General features: G+C 40.2%; 1 protein-coding gene across 5 annotated transcripts in view; it reads left to right on the forward strand.

Moving 5' to 3' along the window:
• Positions 1-24,643, forward strand: part of SHANK2 (SH3 and multiple ankyrin repeat domains 2) — a 313,850-nt gene that overhangs the window by 270,510 nt on the left and 18,697 nt on the right. For 3 of the 5 annotated variants that reach the window (XM_071808790.1, XM_071808789.1, XM_065839073.2), the window contains 4 exons: positions 696-831; positions 3,709-3,789; positions 6,907-6,927; positions 24,241-24,371. In XM_071808790.1, coding sequence (XP_071664891.1) covers positions 696-831; positions 3,709-3,789; positions 6,907-6,927; positions 24,241-24,371 — 369 coding nt within the window. The remainder of the gene's footprint in view (positions 1-695; positions 832-3,708; positions 3,790-6,906; positions 6,928-24,240; positions 24,372-24,643) is intronic. The other 2 variants (XM_065839072.2, XM_071808791.1) reach the window with 2 other exon arrangements.

Here is a 24,643-nt window from a genome sequence, read left to right on the forward strand (position 1 = left end):
TTAAAAGTTTACATTTTGAAATTTAATGTTGCAGTGCAGTTTAAAGTTTAATTGGCATTACTGTAATAGCTGGTCAGGGCTTCATAGACTTAACTCCTTTTTTTTCCACGAAGACTCTTTCGCACTTCTATGGCGCTGTTGCCTTTTCTTCCAGGACATCAGGTCAGATGCTGGGAACTGAGGACACCATGTATAATGAATAATATCTCTTGAACGCAAGAGTTTACGTCAGGAGAGAAAATCTTGGTTCCTGGATGATCTGAATAGAAAAACTTCTTAATATCTCATTGATTATGTTATACAGCATAAAATGCATATAGATGTTTGTGGATATTGCAGTCATGAAAAATGACTATCATTTAAGAAAATATTTTTAGTGTCAGAAATGCAGAGTTGTAGCACACTAAGGTGGAAATGAAGTATGTAAAGAGAAAGGTTTAGTTGAACTCATTAGACTTTTTGGTTTGTTTTTTAAACTGGTAATTATAAGGAAATTAGTTGCATATTTCATAAAGAGAGAGCTTTGTTTTCCTGTTTTCATGTCACCTATACACTGTTCCTTAAATATGTATTTTTATTAAAAACCAGTAATTAGAAGTTCTATATCTTCCTCTTCTTTCCACCTTCTGTTTTCAAAACGGAAAGATCAGAGTTTTCTGCTTTTTGATCTAAAAGGCTCTTTTCTTTGGTTGCAGGTTAATAATGAGAATGTAGTGAAGGTTGGTCACAGGCAGGTGGTCAACATGATCCGCCAAGGGGGCAACCACCTCGTGCTCAAGGTCGTCACGGTCACCAGGAATCTTGATCCAGACGACACAGCTCGAAAGAAAGGTACATTGTTCTCATTTCCCTAATGGAGTCCTTTTGGTCTTCCTCTACAGAAAACAGAATAATCACACAAAATCACTGTTTTATAAATTCTGCTTTATAGATTTAACTTTTAAAATTTGAATACTCTAATTTAAAGTAATTTAATTCCATTGACTTATGCATTAATATGTGACAAAAGGGACAATATTCTCTTGTCATGCTTGCCATGAAATTTCATCTTTATTGCTCTTTATACAGTTATAAGTTTGAAGATCTTGTAGTAAAGTTTCTTGCAGCACTGAGAAAAAGCAAAAAAAACCAGATTATCTTTTATTAATTAATTTCAAACGTGCTTGAGATGTTGGTTTGGCTCCTCTTGAAATCGTTGAGAACTTATAATTTTGCAAAACGTCTTTTAGAAATGACCTCTGTAGGAATAAGAAAGCAGCATGTAAAAAAGTACATTTTAATGGGAAAATTCCTCTAGATGAATTCATAGTAGAAGAGTTGTTCCAGGCAGGGAAAATCCCTTCTCCTCCCATAAGCAGAAAACACACACAGCTTCTTTTTCTGCCATTTGGCTGCCAGCAAGGAAGCAGCTACGCCAAGAGAGGTTCGTGTAGCATCCTGTGCCACAAAGACTTTGGGAAAGAATCGTCTGGGTAAACCAGGAAAAGTTTGTTTTTCCAGTTTAAAAGCCTAGGGTTTTTTAATATTAACTTTAATGGAGATTGTGGGTTAACCTGTATCATAATTATGGGGTGTTCCCTTAAAAATTTCAATGTGTTTCCCACCCATCTACTCAAAAAAACACCACCAAATCTTCACCAAAAAAAAAAGGCTTTTACACTATTCCTTCACCTTAGAAGCCCTTGAGTTTGCTCAGGTAGAAGTTACTCTGGGAAGTCATTAGGCCCACATGATTCCCATTAAGCAGAAAAGATTGCTGCTGCTAACTGGTGTTCAGTACAGCAGTATCACCTTTTTGAGAACTCTTGTTCCTCCCACCCGTTTCCTGAATTGTCACTCACAGGCTGGCACCTGAGGGTTCACTCTTTGTCCATGAGTAAAATTTTCTGTCTGTGCTGAGAGTGTTCTTGATATCTCATGCTTAAAAAAAAATAAATAAAATAAATAAAGCACCTTGGAGGGGGAAAATGGTTATATTAAAGTAAATAATACCTGCACGTGGTACTGCATTATTTTTAGCATGATAGAATTACTATTCACACATCTTAAACCTTTCACCTCTGCCTTTTGGGGTGCATCATATGGGCCTTAAATAGAAGTGTTGTTGTTTACAACCCAAAGGGAAGTTGTTTCTATGAAAACAAACTCAGTTCTTTGTCATCTCTCCAGACCCTTCTATTGATAACAGGGGAGACCTTCCCACTCTCTACAACCACCTGAAAGGAGGTTGGAGCATGGAGGGGGTTGGTCTCTTCTCCCAAGGAACAAGCAATAGGATGAGAGGAAATGGCTTCAAGTTGCACCAGGAGAGGTTCAGATTGAATATTAGGAAAAAAATCTTCCTGGGAAGGGCTGTTGTGCATTGGAACAGGCTGCCCAGGGAAATGATGGAGTCACCATCCCTGGAGGGGTTGAACAGATGCAGAGATGAGGTTCTTAGGGACAGGATTTAGCAGTGGACTTGGCAGCGTTAGGTTAACAGTTGGACTTGATGATCTTAAAGGAATTCTCCAACCAAAACGATTCTATGATTTGCCAAAAACATTCACTTTTGGATCTCGTCCATTTCTGATAGAAGTGGGGAGCGTTTCTTGTTACTTGGCAGTTGCTGTTGTACTTCAGGAATTGTGTGGGAGGTTTTTCTTGCCATCAGTCTCCTCTCTGGTGAGGCCAATGTTGGGTACCCAGCTTCATTTACCAATCCAGCATTTTGTGCAGTTTCCCTCACAGATTTATTGTCACTTTTTCTGCTGGGGAAGGGCAGAGCTCAGACTGACGTTACTATGTACAGGACTGGCACTGAACTGGAGCTATATTTTTGTTTTCTTGTGACACGCTGGCATTCAAACCTCTGTAAGAAGATGATGGAGTTTAACAGGGAAAGGATGACACTGTCATAGTAGATATGGTTGATATGGGAAGAACATTGTCCACTTCTTTCCTCCATCACCCTTTGTTGCCCCTTTTGTCAAAATGGTGCAACCTGGTGTGTAGTGTTGGCCAAAACACAGATGATTCTTTAATTTTTCCTGGTGTCCCACAGCCATTTCTGTTCAATGGAAACTCCAACTTTCCTACCAACATTGGCATAATCTTTTCTGATGTTGTGCTCCTTTCTGAGCATAACATTGGTTATCAGGATACTGGAACACCTGCTGGATTTTAGTTTCTGTGCTAGATGACCACCTCGATATTTTCAGATCTTACTTATTCCAAGGATCGCCTCTTTTCCCTAGTCTCACCATAACTATTAAGATAAATGTGAATCTCTCTTGTATTTCTCAGATTTAACACTCAAAGATTCAAATATGAGATTATTCTGGCAGAGATTGGCTGGTCTCCAGGAGATTTTTAGCTATGTACATTTATTAGAAGGAGAGGCACAACTGCTGTGAGGCACTTTCTCTAGAAAGTCTTTTTCCTGCTGAAAAATCAACATGCACAGTTATTTAGCTTTAAATGTTTCTATGTATCCTGTTACATAAAAGCTTGCCGATGTGCCAAGCAACCTACGCTAAAAGTAGAAGCGGTATAGGAATTCAGTACATGAAAAGCATCTCAGGGTTTTTTCCTCCGCATGTATGTATTTATTATTACTTTATTTAACGTAGCATATTCTTTTAAATAAATACGAAATTGTGTATGTGACTATAGCGGTTTAGAGATGGGTATTTACTTATGCTGTGTATCCTTCTGTTTAATGCAAAGCGCCACCACCTCCTAAGCGAGCTCCAACCACTGCACTGACCTTGCGGTCTAAGTCAATGACCTCAGAGCTTGAAGAGCTTGGTAAGAAAGTGTTTTTTGACAAGCATGCTGGCATAATAGAAATGTAAGAGATATCTATATATATATATGTTAAATTGACTAAAAGGAACTGCAATGTGTACAGTATATAGTACAGAAAAGGTTTTAAGAATGCTGCATCTTTGGAGAGTTCAAATATGCATGATTTGCATGAATAATTTTTTGTTTAAACTTGTGCCTTTACTGCTACGCAAGAGAATGTCGATACATTTGATGCATCGTCAGAGTTTGGCACATCTACTAAAAAGTAATGCCGTATCGTATTTTGTTAGCTTTGCTTTCTAAATTTTCAGTTCATCTAATATTGTTTTATTTTAAATTCCTGTGGCCTCTCATTAGTGGATAAAGGTAAGCTGCCCGAAGCTGTTCTTAAAAAGCTGACAGTGTTAAAGCAGCTTCAACTTCAACTTGCTTTCTTTAGACCCTGATCTGAAAAAGTGCATATCATGATATCACTTTGACTTCTGTGCATGATATAAACTTAATTCTTCGCACTATTGGTAATAAAAAAGCGTTGAGCATTCAGTCTTTTATTTGCTAATTTAAAGAAATGTGATTGTAGAATCCTTTACTAGATCGTCCACATTCTAGATATGCATAATTCTTTGGGAATTTTGATTTATTTTCTAGAAGTGAGGAAGGTCATAGTTCTCTTCCTTCTAGTTTTAATCTGTTAGGTCATTAAAAAGTAGAATTTCTGCAGCTAGACTAATAAATATGTTATGGATGGAACATATATACAAAGAGGAAAGCCCAGCGCGTATTTATACATGAGTATTACATTAGAACAGTGTGTTTAGCAAGTGATAATTGGGTATGAAAACAAACCACATCCCTCATTGCAGACTAATAGAATCTATCATTTAATTAAACCATTTTTCCATGTAATCCTACATTGATTTAAATACTTACATTTTATAATCATTTTTGTTTTCTGGCATGGACTCATATGAAGGCCAAGTGGAAGGAATCAAAGCTTTGCTTCCACTTTTTCCACTTTTTTGTTCCCTGGGAGTCGATGTTTTTGGGGCAGATGGACCCCATCCATCCTTTAGTGAGCCAAGTCATAGAGCTTCGGAGGGAGTTCTGACCAACAAAGGGCTGCTCAAGTGGTTACTGTCTTCTCTATGGTATAATAGCCACGTTGAAGACCAAAATAATATAGTTGGATTATTTAGCTCTAACAGACCTCAGAAAATTTGGCTGTTTTGTGCCAGGAAATTTAGGAACCCGGCTAAAGGTTTCAACAGTTTGTGAATGCTCCGTAGTTTTTCTTCCAGGAATAAAATGTAAAATATTCTTTCTGGAGCCTCTTTTTGGGTTTGGTGTTTTGATTTGTTTTCCTTTCACAGAGTGCTAGGAAGTTGGGTTATAAAACTTGGCTGGCTTATCACCAACTTTCCCAAGGGGACAGAAATACTTAGGCACCATTTTTCCCCTTTCATTTTCCCCTCTGCAAATCGCTTTCAACCTGAGGGTGTTCTTCTTTTTCTCTTACTTTTCAGTCGTACGTAGTAGGTGCTGTTCTTAAAACAGAAAGAAGCAGCACTCTTTTCTAAGAGAAAACAGCTTATTAATTGTAAAGTCACCTCTGCAATGAAGACCATCATATTTTAGCTTTTTCACCCCCTTATTCAGGTTATAATACTTGATCGCAGTTAGTTCTTATCGGCTGGCAGAAGCCACGCAACTCTTGTGACCAGCAGCCCTGGGACATAACTTGATTTTTTTTAAGCAGGTTTCCCATCCCTATCTTTATCCAGATGGGACAGATATTACAGTGGCAACATTTCGAAGAATAGTCCAAACATCTATGTCCCCTAATAAAGCTGTAGTAACAGTAGAGCATGGCAGAAATCTGTCTTCTTCCCAAACAAGACCATAAATACCAGTTCTGTGATAGTCTGGACATTTGCCACCCTAGCAAACAATATGCCCACTGTTATAAAGAACATCTGTGGTCTACCTGTTCTACTAGTTGTCCTGTAAAAGGGCTGTTGTCAGAAGGAACAAGAATTCTTAAATTGCCCAACAACCGAATAAGCTTCCAAAAAGAAAATGTTCTCACTGTCATCAGTTAAAAGTTGTCTTCTGACATAAAACACAGATTGTATGTGTGTATTTATATATAATTTATATATCTGTATATGTGTATATATTGGACATCTGTATGAACTATGAGAACACCCACATTTTTATATCTATTAAATTATCTAATGAATAAGCGTTTATTTCACAACATATATCCGCAAACTAAATAGGAAGTATATGCAGATGACCACTGTGGATGTTCTCATCGATACATATGTGTAATCTTTTTTCTGAACTGAAGAAGCTCATGGTCTCAATAATGTCTCGTGGCAAAGAATTCCACAGGCTAATTATGTGCTGTGTACAAATGTATTTCCTTTTTATTGGTTTTAAATGTGATGCCTTTAATTTTATTGAATGTCACTTGTTATGTAATAGAAGACAAAGGATAAATAGAAATTCCCCGTTGGCTTTCCCTTAGAGTATATATCTTTTGTAATTTCTCCTAGCTAAGCCAAACAACATGATTTAAAAAAAATATATATATATATATTGCAGTCTTTACAGTCACTTGCCTGGCTCTGAACTCTACTTATGGTTTTATTGACGTGTTTTTAGCTACACTGTTCTCCACAATACTGAACGACGATCTCAGTTGTTTCTCTTTCAAATGAGTTAATCCAAAATATGGCAGATAACATGTGCTAATGATTCCACTTCAGTCTGCAAAATACCCTATTATCATAGTTTGGAAACCCTGATATCAATAAGTTGCCCCAATTACTGTTTTTAAAAAAGAAATTAGAAAAAAGAATTGTACATGTTTCCCTAATATCTACAGGGGAACAACTCCTTATAGTTAAAGAATAAACCCCGATAAACTCTGCTTTTGCCAAGCTGTTTATCTGCTGTGGTTTGATAGAAATGTGCGTAGCAAAGGCTGGTAGGGAGAGACTGAACTTCTTAGATGGCAGAAAAATGTTGATGCTCAAAATGACAGACAAGGATTTAGCGTATAAAAATTACCTTCAGAATTGATTCACAGTTCATTCCCTTTCTATTTCCAAGCTTCAGTACGGAAGAAGAAGGGTAAGGGGAAGCATTTTGTCTCTTGTTTAACCTGTTTCTCACCTTTCCATAGTGAAGGATAATAACATAACGTAAATGTTGGCATACGGTCCAGTTTATTTTATGGTGTCAAATGTACATTAATTATTGTATATGTTTTTTAGTTATTTAGTTAATAAATTGCAAACACACTAAGAGCTCAAACAGAAGACTACATTTGAAAATATTTTTCCCGCATTTCTTCCTTTTGTCTCCTTTCCTTCATCTTACCTTTTTATTTTTCCTTCTTTGTACCCGACTCTTTTTCCAAACCCTTCCATACCATCATCTCCTCATAGTTCCTGTGCTAACTGGCAGCCACAGAGAATACGTGGCCAATAACATCCTCAGTGTAGTCCTACGTTAGTGATCTCACTTGTCTTCTTGGTGGCCAAATGTGACTCCCATCACCACCGCGCTGTCTCTGTCTCAGGAAATAGGGATCTTGCACACACCACTTGAACTTTTTGGCCTGGAGAAATGCTGCTCTGCACAATTTTTAGGTTTTCAATAGAACATCTTCCACGCTGTCCCGTATGCATGGAGTTGCCCTCCCTGAACTGATTCATAAGGCCATGACCTTCTCCTTGAAATCTCTCCTAAAGACCCATTTCCTCTGTGATCCCTATTAAACAATCATCTCAGTAACGAGGGCTAGGCAGAGGGGTAGGTAGACGTAGCGGTGCTACTTTATGACTGTATATATATATGTATACAAAGTTTTGTTGGTGTTTAGCTGTATTTTTCCATACTCCTGTATGTCATTTTGCTTTCGTAGATTGTGAGCTCTCCTGAGCAGGGACTGTGTCATTTACACGTTTTCATGGTGTCCAGCCCAAGGAAGAGTCTCAAACCTCCCCAGGTGGTAGCGGGTAAAACAGTCCATGTCCTGGTCCTGCTCCTCAACCAAGTCCAATGTCACGGAAAGGAAAGCCAGGCTGTAGGCAGTGTCCTTTCTCAACAGGGAAGCTTTTGCCTTTTAAAGCTAAATGGGACAAAATTGGGTTATTTTCCAGTCTTTAATTTTCTGCTCTTTCCTGACCTTCCTGGTCGCTGAGATTCCAGCTAGTGATATTTTCCATTCTCCATTCAGAAAATATGAGAGCATAGACCCCATTGCTACTGGTATTTTTCTGAAAAAATACGATTTGACAGCATGTAAGAAAAAACCTTTACATTGCTATTGTAGAATCTTCTGTCAACCAAAAGCTCAATCTTTTGGCTCATAGGCGAGGGAGGCATTACGATGAAAATAATGACTTTTGTGGTCCTGTGTGACTGGTTTTGTTGGTTGTGTTTTGAGAGGGGTTCTGGTTCATTAGGAGGGTAAGAGAAGGGACGGACATAGGCTGTATTTTTGCGTTTGGGATAGAAGATACGACGCTTGTGTCTGAAGAGATGGGTAATAAAATCTTTAGGTTCACAGCAGTATGGCATGGGCAGTATTATAATTTTATTGCAGTTGCGTAGAGATTACTAAAAAGTAAACTGGGCGTCATCTGTGCCGCTGACTTTCTGTGTGCAGTAGTTGGCTGAGGCAGGGGGATGGCATCCGACTTCCAGATGTGTGTTTGGAGGGGATGTGTTTTCAGTCGTTAAACTGTTTGCTGGATTTTGTGGCATATTGGGGAGGGGAAAGACGCCTTCTTTTTCCTTTTGTGACTCGTAGGGTTTCGAGAATTGTTGAATGAGTAACTTATGGCAACATGTAAACTGACAGTTAGTTGTAGCAGCACTTTTTTGGAGTACTTAAAATGTGATTCTAGGTAAAGTGTAGTTAGCCCATTGATACTGAAGAATAACCAAAACATTCATGCAGCAAATTAAAATGATTCGAAAATACTCTAAAAATAACACATAAAAAGAAAATTTACGAAACACCCAATGCAATATTTTGATCGTAATTTTCATCATCGTGACCCAAAATAGATATCATTAGAGTTTCCAAATGAATATTTTAAAATAATCAATCTAATTCTGTTCATAAAAAGCTTATGTGGCTCATGAAAAACTTGTGCTTATAGGGTTTTTCCTTCAGTTTTCGTTTTGCCTTGTTGATCAATAACTTCTTGTCGATGAAGAATTTTAAAATTAGAGGATACTTAAGGAACCCATCCATAAACTAAGATCTGCAAATGTCTAGATCCATGATTTAAAAGTTCCATCCTCCTAACCTTTCTCTACTGCCAGGAAATGGGTTTGATATAGTAAGCAATTTGAAATTTTCAGTGAACACTGAAGTGGACAATGTTTAATTTTAAAAATCTAGTCTAAAAATCTTTTAAGAGGAAGTACATTAAGAATAGAAGGGACTAGATTCTCACAGTGAAACGGGAATGGCAAGAGAAATAATTCTTCTACATTAACAAATATTATTTGACAGTGTTACACCAGTGTCAGCTGTGAGCTGGGGGAGTGGTTTGTTCCTTCTTAGATTTGAAATGGTAATCAATATAAAATAATCCCTTGATATGTGTTGATACTGATCTTTGGGTTTTGATGTGGGCTGCAGCATCAAATACAACTGTAGGATTTTTCTCCTTTGAACACTTTATAGATGCTAGTACCACCTGTGAGATACAGAACAACTGTGATAGCGTCAACACAGAATATCGTTACCTGACATCAAGGCTTAGTGGCATTTGAATAGAAAAATATCAGTTGATGGCATTCAAAAGAAATATTATTAGCTCTGTCTGCAATTAGCATCCACACTCCATCCCATTCCTGTTGTCCATTGTTTCAAAGGTGGCACATTCTAATGGCATCTGAAACAATGAAATTGCAGAGCAAATATATATAAATGAATGCCAAACAGCGGATTACCTTACGGTGTCATGTTATGTTTGAAGAAACGGCTCACAAAGACGTCTGGGTTCAAAATTCATTTGTGTATTTCACTGTGGTGGAGTTGATGATGGAGATTTGTCTGCAGGAAACAATGGAAATACCATCAAAGCAACTTTTACAGCACTCACAGCGTCGACTCCTTCGATAGTTTCCAGCATCTCCAATGCTTCTACGTTGGAAGAAAGTTTTCTGATCTTCACCAGACACTGTATATTAGAAGATGAGAGCAAGAGGCATCAGGCTTAATGAAGAATTATTGAAGGCTATCCTTGTAAGTAATTGATTTGTATTACATATTTGAAATTCTAGTGAGATAGCAATATAATAATGAGAAAAAGGTTGTCATCAGGTTGTCATTTTTCATAAGCACAAAGCAGTGACTCCAGGTGGTGTTTGTGAAGTATATGTGTGAAAAAATATGGGCCCCATGTTTTCGGTGATGTAGCAAGGTTACAGGTTTTATGACTTGTAGTCTGACTTGGGGGAGGAATGGGGGTGTAAGAAAGCATAGGATTAGGACACTGCCTACAACACATGTGCTTTTAAAACTCCGTAACAAAAAATATTGCAACAGGAAAACATGCAAATCGTCATGTTTCAAGGAAAACAATCCTAACCCTATGGTTTCTGCTGGAAAAAAACATCTGGCCTATAGTTGGCAATGTACTGATAAGCAACGTTTGGCACAGAATCTGATATTAACAGGTAACTTTCAGTACCAAACGCTTCTTTAAACCAGGGTTTATGTTGCATGAGGTGGGCAGCTTCAACTAACATTTTGAGAACCCTGAGCAGAGGTCGCTTGACCCTCTCTGTGGGCGTTCTCCTCATTTACGCTAGGATTGCTTTGAATTTGTCAGCCGATTTTTGAGTACGTAGCGCCCTTTCATGATACTTGTTTTTCTTTGCTACAGGCCAGTAATTGAAAAGGTTTTCAAAACCTTTCTGCATCAGCCAAACAAGACAATGGTATAAAAGAAGTTGGAAAAGGAATTGTAAGTGTTAAAGAAAATGTGGGGTTTGGAAACAGATGAATTAAATACGTTGGCTTATGTGAGTGTCCCTTGCTATACGCAGATATTATTAATTGGATATCTAACCACATATTCAAACTCATGAGTGCTTGAGGAATGGTAAAAATTGCATGTGCTTCCCAACATGGTACAGTTAGGGCAGTGGAAAAACTTTCAACACTTTTAATGTGTTCTCTCTCTTTTTCAGGAGCCAGGGAGATGAAGGACTTATCTCCCTCATCTCAAAACTCCCTTTGCTGCTATTTCTCTTTTTTTTCCTTCAAATGTTCACACACCCATGTTAATTAATTTCTAACATAATTTAAAATAAATGTCTTTAGATAAATCACCCTAGTTCGTTTGGTTTGTCCCCTTGTTGTGGAAGCGTGAGAGGAAGTGCAAGAACAGAGAAGGCTGCACGTGTCTTAGGTCCTCCACCTTTCCTTTTGGTTTCTTTCGGTTGATTTTCTTTGTGGCTAGGCCAAATTTTCAAATGCTGTCTCTTAAACAGAACATCAAATTGCCGCTTAAATTCCACCTGGCTTGCAGGGTAGGAGTGGGTATTGACTATATTCTCTGTTTTTGTTCTTAAACAGAAACCACTGTTAGACAATGACCATTCCTCTTTCAAGGTAGGCTGAATTGTAAGGCTTCAGGATTGCAGGTGCATTTTAAATGCCTGTATCATTATTTCCTTAATTGAACATACTGTTAAAGAGCTGGTACTTGAAAATTGTATCTGTAGAAAGAATTTGAGCGCATCAGTTTCCTCCCTTCGTTAAAATGACTTTGGATGGTGTGAATATGTAAATGTGATTTATGTATGCTAACGTGAAGGTATTTTCACCCTAAAACCACAAATAAGACTTTCTTTCAAGAAAGTTTTGGTAATTCTTTATTGTGAATACATACAAATCATTTGCATAAATCATGTAATGGTATTTATAGATACTCTATGCTAAATGATTAATTTTAGTCACCAAACAGTTTTTATGTTTTACTGATTTATTTTACATAGTTTTCTTTTTTCTTCTTTTTTTTTTTTATTTTAGTGTACTTTTTAAATTTTAATGTACTTTAGTACTTTGTAGAGCTTATAGTATCCCAGAGAACATTCACATATTTTTACTTAATTCTCATAGAAGGAAAGTCTTTCAGATGGCTTATGCTTTTGACTGTATTGCAGAACACTTGTGTTATTTCCTCATTCTGCTAACTGCTAGAGTAATAATCTCTGCCTTTGTTTGCAGTGTGGTACATATGTGATTTTGGCATTGTGGTTTAAGCACAATCCTGCAAATTGTTCATTTGGGGTGGGGCTGGAAGAATTTAATTCTAGATTAAAATGTGCTCATGGTGGCAGATTTATGAGGATTAGCCTAATTGTCTAAATGAAACCTCGAATCATTCCATCACTTTATGTTTTTAACTATGCATTTACATGACAACTGTAGGCTGAACTTGTCGTTTCTTTCCTCTAAATATGATCATAAACAACAAATTTAGATTTAAATCTTAACCTTTAACATTTGTACTCTGAAACAATGCTTTAGCTAAGGTTAGCCTTTTAATCCTCAGCAGTATGTTGAAGGCCTAGTTATACTTTACTTTTGGTCTTTGATGGAATTTTGTAGTTAAAAAGAAAGACAGTAGTTTTCAGAAATACAGCTAATATAACGGAGATCCTTTTTTAACCATCTGCAAATAGGAGTCACCTGTTTGTCCCCAGGGCACTACAGATCTGTCTATCAAGTCCAATTGCTTCTATGACATAAAACATTACGATAAGGACTTCTATGGTCTGATCAACCCTTCTTTTGAAATCAGCAGGTTCTCATCTTTCTGCTGCCGCCCCATTAGTACTGGAAAGCTGTTCTAGAATTTCGGTCGTCTGCTCCTTTGAAAGCGTTGTCTAGATTCCCATACGTGGTTTGTCCAACTTGTACTTTACATAGTTGCCCCCACCCACAGACATTCACCCTGAAGTATTTATCAAGTAACTTCCCAGCTGTTCTTTTACAAACTGAGCAGGGCAAGGTCTTTTGAATATAAATATAAATATATAGATATATATATATATGGGAAGTGACAAAAATGTGAAAGGAATACAATGTAAATAAGTGCACCTACATGTTCTAGTTGCTTTTTTTTTTCATATGTGCAAACTGATAATTATACACATAATTGCTCATGATATTATGCTAAAAACAAGCTACTTATAGTTAAAAATAGAATACATTTTAAAAATTAATCCGTAGGATAAATGCAACACCACAGCCGTATTTTAATGTAGTTTAACCTAATCCATACTTTTCTAATAAGCACACTTTAAGACTACCCCTTTAGTTTCGTTATTGCTTATGTGGATTATTGACAAGGAAACAAATTCTATCAGCTTATGAAATAAATTAAACTAAACTTGCAAACTCGTATTTAGGGAAGGCGATGGAACAAAATCTGTGCATATGCAGTATCTGACATTAAGGGCTACGTGCCCAGACCTGTTGCCACCAAAGAAGAACGAATGTCCTGTGATTCCCATCACTTTCCAAAAGGAAAAACACTTGTGCCCAATATTTGACTGTGGTTGCCTGCAGATGCTAGAAAAGGTGGGTGATGCTACAGCGCGTAGGTGCAATTGGCTTTGTGTGAAGTTTTGCATAACCGATGGCGCCTGGTACAGTTTCTGTCTGTATCTATCTTAGGTATTTACAAGGCATCTATCACCTTGGTACCTAAGCAGTTTGAAAAATGCACCCACCCCAGGAGGCATCATGCAGATACAGGCAGAGGCCCAGGTCCAGAGCAGCAGAGGCAGGTCCCAGGAGGCTCCCCAGCTGTGGTACCGCTGCTGTTGAGCTCCTGGCCCCCTTGGTGTGGCCAAGGAACGTCTCCACCTACTTGTCAGCAGGAAGACGGTACCCCCACCCCTCACGTCCAGCTCCACTGGTGGGGCGTCTGAAATGGAAATGTAATGGAAAAGGCAACGATCCGGTAGCAGAGGTGAAACAGAAATGGTGGGATTTCAAAAGGAGGGATTCTTAAAGAGCAGCACATCTCAGGGGAGGGATCAACTGCCAGTCCAAGTTGGCAGGTAAGGCACGACGCAGGCATAAATCTCAAATGTTCTTCAGTGAACCAAAGTTAAACAAATACCTCTGATGTCTCTAAAGTTTGTCTATATCCAAAGCCCTGCTCTGTTCTTGGCCTCTGTCTCAGTCCTCTATCCCTACAGCTTAATCGACTGTTCAGTTCTCTGTGTATCTTAATGCAATAATTGCTACGATCCTGAATATGTCTAATAACAAACTTAAAGGACTCTCACTGGTGTCGAATGTTGTGGTGCAAAGAGACAGAACGGTGTAGCAGTGCTCCAAAGCGATGGACACATCCATGAACCCAAAGGCTGGAATAATCCTGGCTTCTAATCACCATGTTCAGGACAGGATGGGGCAAACTTGCAGGCACAAAAGGTGAAGCAGTTCTCCTGTGACCACCAGGAGCAGTTGCTGAACCACCACATCAGACCAAGCTCCGTACCAGCCCAGTGCAAACACCCGTCCAGGCAGCCGGCCACGACCTTTGCTGCCAAAACAGAGGACCTGTCTAACGGGAAAGAAAGGAAGATAGCCAGGACTTTGACATAGGTTCACTAGTTATAGTTAAGTGGACCACCTTAATAACAGGTCTCATTTTTTCTTTAAACACAACCGAATCAGTGAGGTAAAACAACAAACTCTTCAGAATCCTATGGGTCCTGTGTGGCTTTTGGAAAGAGCTGCATAGGACTCTCAGGGATCAAAGACTAAAGTGCAGCGGGTCACTGACTTCCAGAAGCTTTTATTTCCTTTAACCCAAATGCGTACTCCTTTCTGATCCCCTTGGTCATTTGAGGATCAAAAAGGGAGTCATGCCGTGTCGGAGCAAGGGACATGAGGTCAGGAACATGAAGCAAGTCACAGCTTTGAAGGCTGCCAGTTTGTGGGCCAGTATCACTAGATATAAATATAAAGATATATATAGAAGCCATAAGTGACCTATTTTGCCTGTAAGTCTTATATATCACTGTAAGCAAAATGCTTTATGTAGGAATGGTGTGTAAGGTGGAAACAACTAGAAAGATCAGGGCATCTGACCTCTTCACACCTAAGGAAGCCAGCTGTGCTTCCTTGTACCCACTGTATTTAAAGCTCGGATTTAAGAGAGATTTTTTGGTTTTAGCCAATTAATGACTAAGTAAGTTCAACCATCTTGATGTATAGTTTGGTCCAGAGCCAATTTTGACTTGAAAATCTTAGTGCCCTGTCTTTTCTTTTTCTTTCTTCTTTTTTTTTTTTTTTTAAGAAGTTACCCCCTTGCCAAGAAAATGAGGTAAAGGCGAAGTTGAGGTAACTCTTTCAGCCAGCTTCAATCCTACTGTTGGCAGCTGAGCAGAGCAGTCAACCTCTTCTTTGGCCAATAAGGGCAGTTTTTGGCCGGTTAGGACAGTTTCTGGCCAAACCAAGTTTTCCAATGCCCCTCCTTGTAATTGCCACTCTTTTTCCACAGCACCAACCCAACCTCTGGTGCCATCATCTTACCAAGATCTGCTTGGAATTTAGGGTGACCTTTGGTCATCAAGGAATGGATTTATTGGGCAGAGACTGTCACAGTCATCAAGGTGGTGTCAGTCATTGACCTTCAGGCAGTTTTCCCACCGTTGCCCCATAGTGAATGAAAACTCCTGTAAGGCCACGTCTGTAGCGCAGCCTCGTTTCCCCCATGTCCCACATCAATGCTTCGCAAACCTTCATGAAACTGGAGATACTAGAGTTGTTGAACACTTTGTTATGAATAATAGCAGTTATGCATATTCCTCCTTTTCATTGCTAGTCAAGTTAACAAACTTATCCTAAAACCTGTGAATGTATTCATTATTCATAAGTATTCGCCAATAGTTTCCACAATGAACTTTCTGCCCGTGGGTTTTCACAGACTGTTTGCTCGTACCCTTTGTCATTTGTGTTATTGGCCACCTATGCCAGACGCTGTTCTCTCAGCTCTGAAAGGCTGAAAACAACTACTTAGATGGATACAAAATGGTAAATTTTCTTAGAGAATTAGGAGCTTTGCAAAAATTGGTAATGCCTTTCCATAGAATCTTTTCTTTGCAAGCCTCTGGCAAATGTGTAAACATGCACAAATAACAAAAGTGTTACAATCCCCCTGAATCTGAAGAAACTAAACTCAGCGATACTATTTACAGAAATATTCATAAATTAAGGTGGGGTTTGGAGTTTTTTATTTTGTTTTACTTCAGTTTTTGTCTTTTAATTTAGTTTGGTTCTGTTACCAGCTGCTAGTTGGGCTCTGTTTAGAACACTTGCCAGGAAAATGGAGTTTTCAAATATGGGGAATTTTCTGATGACATCTCAAAAGAAATACAAAGAGATTTTGTATGACCAGTGGCTCTACCAGAGTGAATATATATGATCCCTTACCTTTCTCTGATTCCGTAGAATTTAACTGAAATGTGTGTTTGCTATGTGTGGTAAAAGCAGGTCCCCTGTTTTTTCTGTTCTTTTTTCATGTGTACTCAAGTAGGAAAATGCAGAGAAATCATTTCATGGTCCTACACTATAGTTGTTAAGAGAGGTTTGTTAATGAAGGCTTGCAGCTATGGCTGTATTAGCAAAGGGGGACAGGAATTGCAAAGTAAGCAGGAATTATTACAGTTAAGTTGATATACAGTCCCTTTCAAATCTCCATGGAGTGGAAGAGCCAATGATTGCATGACAGTTTGTCCCCCAAATTCATTTTCATAAGGAGCTCATGCCTTTTTACAAATACAATCTCATCCTCACTTTCCATAAAACATGCAACTGGACAGTCCAGCCAGGCACAGACAGAATGTGAATACTTTGAATGTGAATACTTTGAAGTAGTGAATATGCTAAATGCACAAATAATATCCATTATTTCAGCATTTTAAAAAATCATAATTATATCAAGCCATAAAGAATTCCTTTTAGAGCAGTATAATGTTGGAGGCACTTGGGTGCAGAAATAATGAGTGCCAGATCAGGACAGACAGGGATGGATATATAGGAGGGATCTTTGGGTCTATCAGAAGGAGCTTTAATTTAAAACCATATAAAATTTAAAAAAAAAAAATTAAAATCAATCAAAAAAGCCCTGATTCATAAGCAGAACTAGAAGTATCATTTACCATGACCTCAGCAACGCCTTCCAGATGGAAGCTTACAGCTTCTAACTGAGGTCCGAAGAGCAGCATATCGAGTATTTCATAGGGCAGAAATTGATCCTTAAAGAATACCATTTTTCAGGGCTGGGATACCAGAGAACAGACACGACACGGAGCTGGCATTCAGAGCCCTGTAGCGCGAGCAGCACTGGCAACCAGCAACAGTCGGACGCTGCTGTTCAGGTCACAGTCAGACCGACAGCAGCACTTCTCTCACATATCCCTTGCCTGAGTACGAGAAATGCAGGTTCTTTGGGCCACCTTGCTGCAACATTTTAGCCAGACCGCCCCAGATTAATTTCTGATGACCGAATTGTCCCCCCCCAAAAAGCCTAGGCGGACTCATTTTTTTTATCTAAAGCACAGAAAGGGTGAGAGTTACTCATGTAATCAAGAAGGTGCTGGGCAGATCATGCTCTACTATGAGCCGGTGATCGCTGTGGGTGCAAAAAGCTTGGCCATCTCTAGCCCTTGGGAGTGCAGTTTCTGTAGGGGAGGATTTAGACTAAGCACAAACATAATATCCTCCTCCTTAAGATCCGTGATGATGCCTCTTTGCACACTACGCTGCCACAGGGAAGCACTTGCACCCAGGTTTCCACCATGTGCCCTCAGGCAAGGGAAGAGGTAGCCAGGGGAGGGCAAAATTAAGTTTGTTTTCAGAAGACGATGAGATCCTGGCGAGCAATGCCCTCAGATTGCGTTACCTAGCGTTACCTAGAACAAGAAAATCCGGCGAATGTTGGGGAGGGCATTGCTCGCGGGATGAATGCTGGGGACGGCCACCGTCGTGCTGCAGCAGTGATTTGGGAGAGAGCGCACTGGGGGTGGGGATGACGTGAGACGTCGGACAAAAGCGAAGATAGCCAGCAGTGCTTCAGAACAACACAAAGGGCTGCCCTCAGCCAGTGGTGGAGCACATCTGGCACCCCAGGAAGCTCAATTGGACACTTGGCCCAGGGATTTCTGACTGACACCACTGCAGTGCATAGGTGAGCTTCTCGCTAGGGTCACTGACATTGCCTGTCACAGTCACGATGAGGTGAATTGGTAGTTCCTGCCGTGGGATGCAGCATGGCTGTGTGTGTTATGGGTACAGGACAGTGTGCATTTTTTTTTACCAAAAGCAGTTAATAATGTCAACTGCCACGTGCCCAATGCAGTCACTAAACTTTAGTCCGCCCTTCCGTTTGCCCAAACACATACACTCTGGCTTCCCAACTGGCTTCTTTCTATGTGTTGTCCAATGCATGTAGATACCTCCATCTACCTGGCCTCAGATACAGTGGTTGTTGCTCCTCTATTTGATTGCCAGATGTCACTGGGGAACAAGATGGGGAGGTTCCTGGATCCTCGGGGCAAGCCAGCCGTCACCGAGGGAGCTCGCCGTCCACGCCGGCCGAAGAACAGGAATCCTCGGTGCCTGCCTCTGACGAAGACTCGCCGGCCAGGACCACAGAGAGCTGGCAGTGGCCGTTGTCCTCGTCTGAAACGCACAGCAACGTTGGGGAGGATTTTGAGGGATTTCAAACGCCGGCGCGGACTCCGGAGTGTACCATGGACATACAGTCTCCCGGGGATCAGTCACTCAGTAGGACTCCTCAGTTTGAAAGTGACTCTCCTGAGGAGGAGGGCAATGATGAGATGAATGAAGAGAACCGCGGTGTTGAGCCTGTCCCTAGGGATCGGGGTTGGAGAGGGCAGCCCCAACTAACAGAGGGAGAGAAGCTGTTGATGGAAACCAACAGTAGGATTGTGCAGCTGCTGGAAAATATCAAGAGGGAGCATGCACAGTCCATGGGTCTCATGTCACAGTCCATGGGCCGTATGGAGCTGCAGCTGGGCATTGTGGCTACCTCCACAAGAGCCATCCATAACTACCTGTCAGAGATTTTAGCTTTCCTCAAGCAGCCAAGGACGCAGGTCCTTGAAACACGCATCTCCCAAAGAGCCACCCCCCATGTCGAGTTAACCTGTGCCTCGACATGGACCGGTGAGGACGCAGTGGCATCCTCCACTGTGTGCTTACCAGGGGCCGAAGGGACGAGCGACTCTCGAGAACCACCGCAGGCCACCCTGCCTTGTCGCAGTGGCCGGCTGCAGAGAGCCATAACCGAGAGGGCCTCGTTGCCCATGCCTCCACGCCAGGCAAAAGGGGGAGGGAAGAAAAAATAACCACACCATAGGATTTTTAGGGTTTTTTTTAATGTGCCTGTCCTTTTAATTCTTAGCCATAAGGCCATCAGTGGCAGAATTTCAACCATTTCCTACATTGGCTAACATTGTATTCTGGCTGACTAGATTAGTCTAACATTTTGTAGTTTATATTTGCACTGTTAACGATGTGTGCTGCTGGTATTTGAAGAACATTTGCCTCTGTTCTTTCACTTTAACTTCATACGAGCATTTTTTTACTCTGTGCCAGGCATTCATTGCTTTTCTTACAAATACAAGTCATTTCTTGAGGCAGCTGTTTTTTGAGTTTTCTTTCTCCATTATCCCACCCCCTCTGAGCAAGCATTCTGGACTTGGTGGTAAGTATACAGGTCTTGGCAATACTCGCCTCCAAAACTGTGTTCGATCAGTCTTTGCCTGGTGTTTCTGGCATGCCAGCCTGAGGTGTTGGGGTTAGCCTGTACCGGATCATGATCATTCTTATCCTCTGTGGGTCTCACAAACTCACTTTCTAAGACCCTCGGTGGAGCTAATCCACATGTCTTGGCTATGTCGTACAATAAGTAATGTTGCCAGGATCATACCTCATGTTTACCTTTTTGGGGGCCTGTATAGTGACGTGCCACCAGATCTATCTAGGCACCTGACTCTCATTTTCAAAGTTCCTTTTATGATGGATCTGGTGGTTTGATGGGCAGCATTATAATTTTTCCTCTGAGAGAGTCTGGGGATTTGAAAGAGGAGTCGCTAAGCAATGTGTTCTGCGGGGATAAGAGCCCTCTCCTGCAACAAATCTACTAGGAGGAGACCGTCCCCTGTAATTATCACAGATATTAATTATTTAAGAAACAAAAAAAAAAGCCACTTGCCTAGCAGCCAGACCTCTTGAGAATGTAAAAGTCATGACATGCTGTTGGGTACTGTGCTCCTATGTCTGTGATTAAGAGCTTTTCATCAGAGACGACCTACATGTTTGATAAAATGCAACTCCTTTCTGTGCCTTTAGGCCATCTAATTTCCTGAGGGCTGGCACCCTGAGCAGAGCACGGGTGCGATTGATAACCCACAGGGCAGATGGAAACGCACTTTTGCAATAAATTATTTTATATCTGTTGGTGCTGCCTCTCTCGGGGGAATTTAATATAGTGGCACTCAAATTGCTATATGCATGCAGAGGCATCAGACTGGCTTATCCATGTGGTATCCCTGACAGTTCTCCGAAAGGATGCTCTGACCAGGAGCCCTTGAGCGGTGGTAACTAATTATCACAGGTGTAGCATGGCTCCTGTGTTTGACTCTCAACATACCATTGTAACTTCTTGTAAAGGTTCAGAAGAGTTTATACGGCAAAGCAGTGATGAATTCCTCCTCTGGCAAATACTAGAGAATAATTGTAGGCCTAAAAATCCTCTTCTATGTTAACAACAGAGCTGTGCTCTCCGTCCAGTGAGCCATAGACTCTTCTTCCCTGTCTTTCTGCAAGACTGAAGTTATTTAAAATAAAGCAGATAGTATTTTGTTATTCTACCAGTCAGCCACATTTTTTTGCCCTTATGAGTGTGTGTGCGTGCGTGCTTGTGGCTGTACTTTGCTAAATGACCGGTTTACCGATGAAATGCAGCTGGCATGGCCAACCTCCAATGTAGGCTTTTTCCACTACGGGATATTTCTTCCCTTCCACCTACGTCCAGCTGCGTTCCTTTTAAGAATACCATTGGAGGCGTTCTTCCTTGGCCACGCTGTCGACACACCTCTATACACTGGGTACCAATTTTTGCACCCGTTCTGTCGCTTTTTTATACCTCTTTTATTAAAGCTGTTTGTAAAGGTATCCTCAGAGAATTTCCAACGCAAGCTTGTGAGATTCCCCTCTCATTGGTATGAGAAATGCATGCTGCAGAGTATTTAAGATCACGAGGAGGTTGGGAGAGGAGCCGATTAGTGAGCCTGACACATTATTCCAGTATGTGCGGCCTTTTGGACGTGTGTTTCTGGTGCATACATGGTTTGCACACTGGTACTGTGGATATGAACAGCCTAGTGGAAGTCAAAGGCAACTGAAAGTTTGTCCCAATATGCTTACGTCTTATTTCTTTGGAATGAGTTTGAATGCAGCTAAATACAATTCAGCCAGTTCATTTTCTTGGCCTAATTAGCACGTCTGATAATGCAGTGGGAATGTTTTTATTTTACACAGTGCTTTCAGTTCCAAAGTGTGGTACATTTGCTGCTCAGATTTTGTCATATTCTGCAGGACCCGCCATGTAGCTGCTGCCATTTAGAATGAATCTCGTTCCACACGCTGGCTGCTGCTGTAGCTTCCAATTTATTGTTGTAGTTTTAAAATGACAACCTCCACTCCACCTTGGTTTTCTGATCAAAGGCAGTAGAGCAGAAGAAGAAGCTGCGCAGATGTGGCGGTGCTACCATTGGAAACACAACGCGAGGGACCCCTAAAGAGTTCCTTGCAAAGCAGCTTCAGCTTTAACCCACTCTCCTCTCCCTTTTCTAAGTGCTCCAGCCAGACTTGGCAAAGCACAAAGCACCACCTGAATGGGAGCAGCTATAGGGTGAGAAGGACTTGAGAACCTGTCTACAGACAAGAAACCTGCAATAAACTTATGCAAAACCAAGGGTTTTTTCTAACTGGAAATAGTAGACGGTATTGAGAACGGGTACCAACTGATATTTTGGTCAGATCCAAAATGAGGATCTGACTTGGAGTATTGTCTAGTAAAATCAATGCAGTTGGAGGGTGTATATGTTTCATCCCCAAACAAATATTTTCATGCTTTTCAAGTGTCTGTCATAGCCTCATCGCTCTTTCCCTGTAGCTTTCTGTTGTCTGAACGGGTATACGGTTACATGTGTCTGTTAAAATTAGAGGGGATCAGCTCTTACGTGGTACATTTATATTTCTTATTTACGGATTTTGAGTACCTGGTGCTTCAATTTCCAAAACTTCCTTCTTTGTGTATCCCAAAGACCAGTTGTTTGGCTTCTGGGATGGTAAGAAGGGTGGGAGAGACTTAACAGGAAATCTCTGCCCGGTTGAAGCTCTTGGTGATAGATCCCCTGAGTACGATTCTACAGTCTAGCCATATTTTTGCTGTATAGGTCAAATGCTCATGGTTACACCATTGCTTTCTGATGCCTTTTGCTGAGCAGAAGTGCAGCTATTTTTTTTCTTTCAGAATTTCACAGTTTGTATTACGAAGTCTTATGAAATGTGACTTGAAGTTTGTTTTATTTTTGAATACATGTGATGATTTTAAGAATTTTTTTTTTTTCCTTTTCTCCTTCCACTGGATGATTTAAAACACATTAAAAAATAAAGCAGACCAATGAAAAGAATTGAATGCTAACTTCAGTTGAAAAAGAAACAGCAACACTACTCTTGTGAGACAGTTTTCAACAGTGTTCAGCTTACTGGTTCTGTTCAACCTTTCCTGCCTGCTCCCTGACCCCCTGTGACACTGAAATATCCACTTCTGGGACAACCTTCATCCCAACCAGAAGGCTAAAAGTTCTTCCCTCTCTTCTTCTCCCATTTAAAATACCATCCTTGCATCAGCCAGATCTACTGCTTAGAGGGATCAAAAGCTCTTTTCCTCCTACCTTATTCCCATCCATATCCATATCCAGGGCCTTGAGTGCGCTGCTCTCCAGTGAGAGGTAAAGCTTAAATCCCCCAGTCTGATCCTTGGCATAGTAACACCACCTCTAGACCACCAAAAACCTGGGTTGGGTTTTTTTTTTAAGTCTATGGTATCCTAATGAATTAGCCACCCTTGTTTGCCGGAGCAAATAGATCCGTCTCCCAACTGATTGATTATTTGCTGAAAAGTGACATTGCTCTGACTCACGTTGTGGAAGCCCAGGAGCCAGGCTCAGGTATTTTGCTCACATAAATACCACAGGCTATATAGCTAATCCTTACTTTGGTGAAACATCAAAGCAAAAGACACTAAATTAACATGATACAGTGCAGTCTGTGCTTTCTTGGGAAAGCAAACGCAATGGAAGGTGTAGTAAGGAATTCTTGGTTGGTATGATTCAAGTTTGGATTCTAGTACAGGTTCAAAAATCAAACCATTCTGCTAGCTTAGGCTAGTCATTTAATTTCTCCATGCCTCAGTTTCATAGAAGTGGCAATAAAGGAGCTGTCAGGCTATAATTAGTTGATTATATGGTACTTTGAGGTCTTCAGTCTGAGGGAGTAACATTATATATTAAGTACTGATGAACCTTATTTGTGACCACAGTTGAAGACACGGCTAATCTAGCACTCTAAACTCCACAAGATCTCGATTAAAGTTTCCGCTATATTTTATCATTGTGTCATATGGTAGATCAGAATCCCAAATTCAAATGTTGAAGTTCTCATTCAGATTTGGACTTTGCCTATTTGGTCGTTTTCTGACCACAACTAAATACATTCCCAGACTGCGCAGTTATTAAAATATAAAATACATAGCAAAGTTTCATTTAAACCGATGATGCAGTTACTGATGCTAATCTAATAATCCAAGAGCGTCAATCAATTAGGATGTGATTACTTAAGGAAAATAGGCATAAAAGAGCACTTCTGGAACACTTATTATTGTCCAAAATATCACTGAAATTTTGATGACTAAGTACAGTCTGCTTATCTCTATTTGAAACAGTGCTGTACAGATTCATTTTTTCTAAAGGTCTTCTTTCCATTTCTATATAGATATTCTCCCTTCACATTTTGAAGGTTTGAAGAAGAGGATTGTTTTTCGAGTCACACTAAGTAAACATTAAATGCATGCAGGCTTAAAACTAAAGCATGCATGCTATGTAGCAGCAATAAAAAGTGCTCGGCTTGCACGACTTACGATGCTCAAGCGTTGCCTTGTTAAATTGCCAAAAAACCTTTTTCTTTGCATTTTTTTGAGAAGTAAATCTCTTCCTTTGACCTTGCAATAATTAAAGTTTCATTTTTTTGGACAAATGATATTTATTTTACTGAATACTTTTATATTACAGATAAGGTGGATGAAATAGTACCAGTTTCCAAGCCATCAAGAATTGCAGACAATGCAACTGTGGACTCAAGAGTGGCAACTATTAAACAGCGGCCTTCTAGTAGATGTTTTCCCTCAGCTACAGATATGAATGTGAGTGGTAGCTATGAAGTACTGCTTTCATTTCTGAAACTCTTTGGAGGGAGCCTTTTGGCAGCATGCAGGGCATAAACCAGAAAACTAATTGACGAACGTTGCTTTATATGCTCATTTTACTTTTATTACCTTATTAAGGCATAATCTGCTCTGTTTCTCCTAATAATTTTTTTAAAAGAAGAGCCTACGTGCCCCTATAAAACTTTTCTCATTATATCCTTATTATTCTGAGACCGTCACATCGACAATGTTGTAATTCAAACAGATAG

This window comes from Patagioenas fasciata, chromosome 5 (genome assembly GCF_037038585.1).
Source record: "Patagioenas fasciata isolate bPatFas1 chromosome 5, bPatFas1.hap1, whole genome shotgun sequence".
NCBI lineage: Eukaryota > Metazoa > Chordata > Aves > Columbiformes > Columbidae > Patagioenas > Patagioenas fasciata.